The sequence below is a fragment of the Papilio polytes genome, unplaced genomic scaffold (genome assembly GCF_000836215.1).
Source record: "Papilio polytes unplaced genomic scaffold, Ppol_1.0 DF824158.1, whole genome shotgun sequence".
Classification (NCBI taxonomy): domain Eukaryota; kingdom Metazoa; phylum Arthropoda; class Insecta; order Lepidoptera; family Papilionidae; genus Papilio; species Papilio polytes.
Window position 1 is genome coordinate 2,745,348 of NW_013525046.1, and position 2,618 is coordinate 2,747,965.

A 2,618-nucleotide genomic window follows, 5' to 3' on the forward strand; every position below is an offset into this window, starting at 1 on the left:
TTGCGACGTTGCCGCTTTTACTAACTACCAGGTTCTTACTTATCGGTATCTTGAATTGTGAAACAAAAAAATCCTATACTTCCGTCACGTATTTTATCTGTTTGATTATTATCAGGCAATTTACGAGAATTTGGTAGTACTGCCCCTAAGTAAGTTTAAATATGACATTTTGGATTTAACTAATCAGGAACACGAGTACTTTTCTATCCGATACAACGAGAAAATTCAAATATCGGTTGCATACGCGCAACCTTTTATCCAGGTCAATTAGTTAATAAAAGTGCATATGTTTTAATACAAACATATCGAGTAGTTTCCATATTAATAGTGTCCTTACTACGTTTTAAGGTATATCGTGGGTGTTCGGGGTCGCATGAGATCCTTGGGGTATTCCAATATAGTCGTCTAATTTATTAAATATTTGATACAATCACGTATCCATTACGCGGAAAACGGAAGGTAAAATTGCTCTTCAGTCTATTTATAGCTAAAACGGGACGGCGGACACAAAATATTAGCTAAATCCCGCGACTCCGTCCGCGTGAAAAAAAACAAAAGAAGTAGAGTATGTGTTCTTCCAGACTATCATCTTAACCAAGTTTCCTCGGAATCCGTGAAATAATTTGACCTACAAACTTACGATATAACTTAGAATTTACGATATAACTGAATTTGTTATTAAATGCAAAGAATTATTGGCTCTAGATGAAATTAGGCATAGACTACATTTTTTTGTTTTATTCTACGCGAATGAAGTCGCGTGTGTTAGCTTATATCAAAGCTCTTTCAACATAGATTAAATACATTGCCAATAGTTATTATAAATAAACAATGGGTTAATAAAGAATTATTTATTCAATCCTTGTGTCCACTTCTCAATACGGCGTCGACCCATATTGGGACACAAAATTTTATTGTCATCCCTTCCGTAAAGATATATTTATGTATTGCATTATGAGATACTTATCATACAATATGTTGTACTTAACATAACTGTTATTACTATAAGTAGACCCTCTAATTGAATATCTTCGTCAGCTATTTCTAACATCGAATATTTTGAGGTTAGGAATTGGTTGGCAATTATTATAAAGTTTCTTAAACGTTAATCAATTGATAATAATAATTTATTTAATTGCATTTTTACATAATATGTGTTATATTAAAGATTTTTATTAGATAACATTAAAATCTAAGCTAAACGTAGCTGTCAATAACAATTGTTTTCAATGGCCGTCAATTTGACAGTAGATTTAATAACATTTATACAAATCTTTAAGAAACAGGGCGTTAGACTTAAGTTAAGTTTAATATAATAAATAGTTAGTATTCTCCTTAGTGTGAACATTATTACCTCAACGGCCTTTTAAACACGCCTTAATGGTGTAAAGATGGGAAACCCCAAAACTTATGCTGTCAAGGTTGACATTCTGTCAGTGCGTATCCATTTTTATCGTAAAGTTAAATAAGAAAAACCTACACTAAAGGTTCTCCTAAGTAACCAATTAATTTTGAGTGTTGCAGTGTCTATTGTACATTTATAGGTTAAAATTTCCTTAAAAGTATCTTGTTTTAGCTAATTTGTTCATAGTAGTTATTTACAAATAGTTATTTTATCTTATCTTGTTTTCATCGTATCATCACATTGTTTTGCAGTCTTGTTGACAATTCAAGGGAAATAATGCGAATTACGCTCAAAACCCAATGAAATACTATTTTCTGTAGGTTCACCACAAAAACACTATTACGCGGACATTGTCCTATTTCAAAGCATAGCATGATACCCAATTCACACTTAAACCGCGCATATGACAACAAAATGCCAAGAATAGCATTATTACAATTATTTATAAACAAAACTTAAACTCGTTAAATAAAAAATCGTTACTTACCACCAGACATAGGCTTGGGAATCACTAGGGCATGGGGGGACAGCCAATTACATCCTAGACCTAGCCTATATCATCGGCTTTTAACGCGCGTATATCGTTATCCCTTTCTGTTTGTGTTCGCCACACATTCATTAAAAATAAAATGCCCATTCCCGTTTTTTAATACAGAAATCGTGGTCAATATTAACATCTCCGATATTACGTTGCGATAATTATGCGTCAGAGAGCGTTCGCGTAATGCCCGTCAGTCTATGTATAAAGGCAAGTGTTGCTCCAACTGGCCCATTGCTTTGCGTGAACCCATAGTGATACATCAGTGAAATATTTTTATTTTATAAGAATGAATCCTTTGGTGAGTTTTTTAATACATAAAAATAAAGTGTTATGTGATTTTAAGTTGTGTCAGTGTTTATGAATTTAATTACATTAGCAATCTGTAAACGAATACACGAAGAATATACTATCATAGTTCGGGAAAGGGTTTAGGATTCGAACCCATGTATCAAGACTCCTACAAGCTATGACATTTTTTTTTGTGAAGTAGATATTTTGCAAGTCGATGTACGATCAAGTACATATTGTAAAATAGCCGTTGCCCGCGACTTCGTCCACTGACTAATAAGATACAAAGTAGCCTATAATACGTCTGTCTATGTCAACTACTCTTTAGTCCCCGGTCGAAATCGCTCCAGCCGTTTCGGAGATCACCCGGAACAAACGCGGCTT

General features: G+C 33.6%; 1 protein-coding gene across 1 annotated transcript in view; it reads left to right on the plus strand.

The window, feature by feature from the left end:
* Window positions 1-2,138: 2,138 nt before the first annotated feature.
* The window catches only part of LOC106111600 (abscisic acid and environmental stress-inducible protein-like), a 3,163-nt gene continuing 2,683 nt past the window's right edge, over window positions 2,139-2,618 (plus strand). Inside the window, exon 1 of the mRNA XM_013293733.1 lies at window positions 2,139-2,244. Within this exon, the coding sequence (XP_013149187.1) occupies window positions 2,233-2,244 (12 nt within the window). The 5' untranslated portion in view covers window positions 2,139-2,232. The remainder of the gene's footprint in view (window positions 2,245-2,618) is intronic.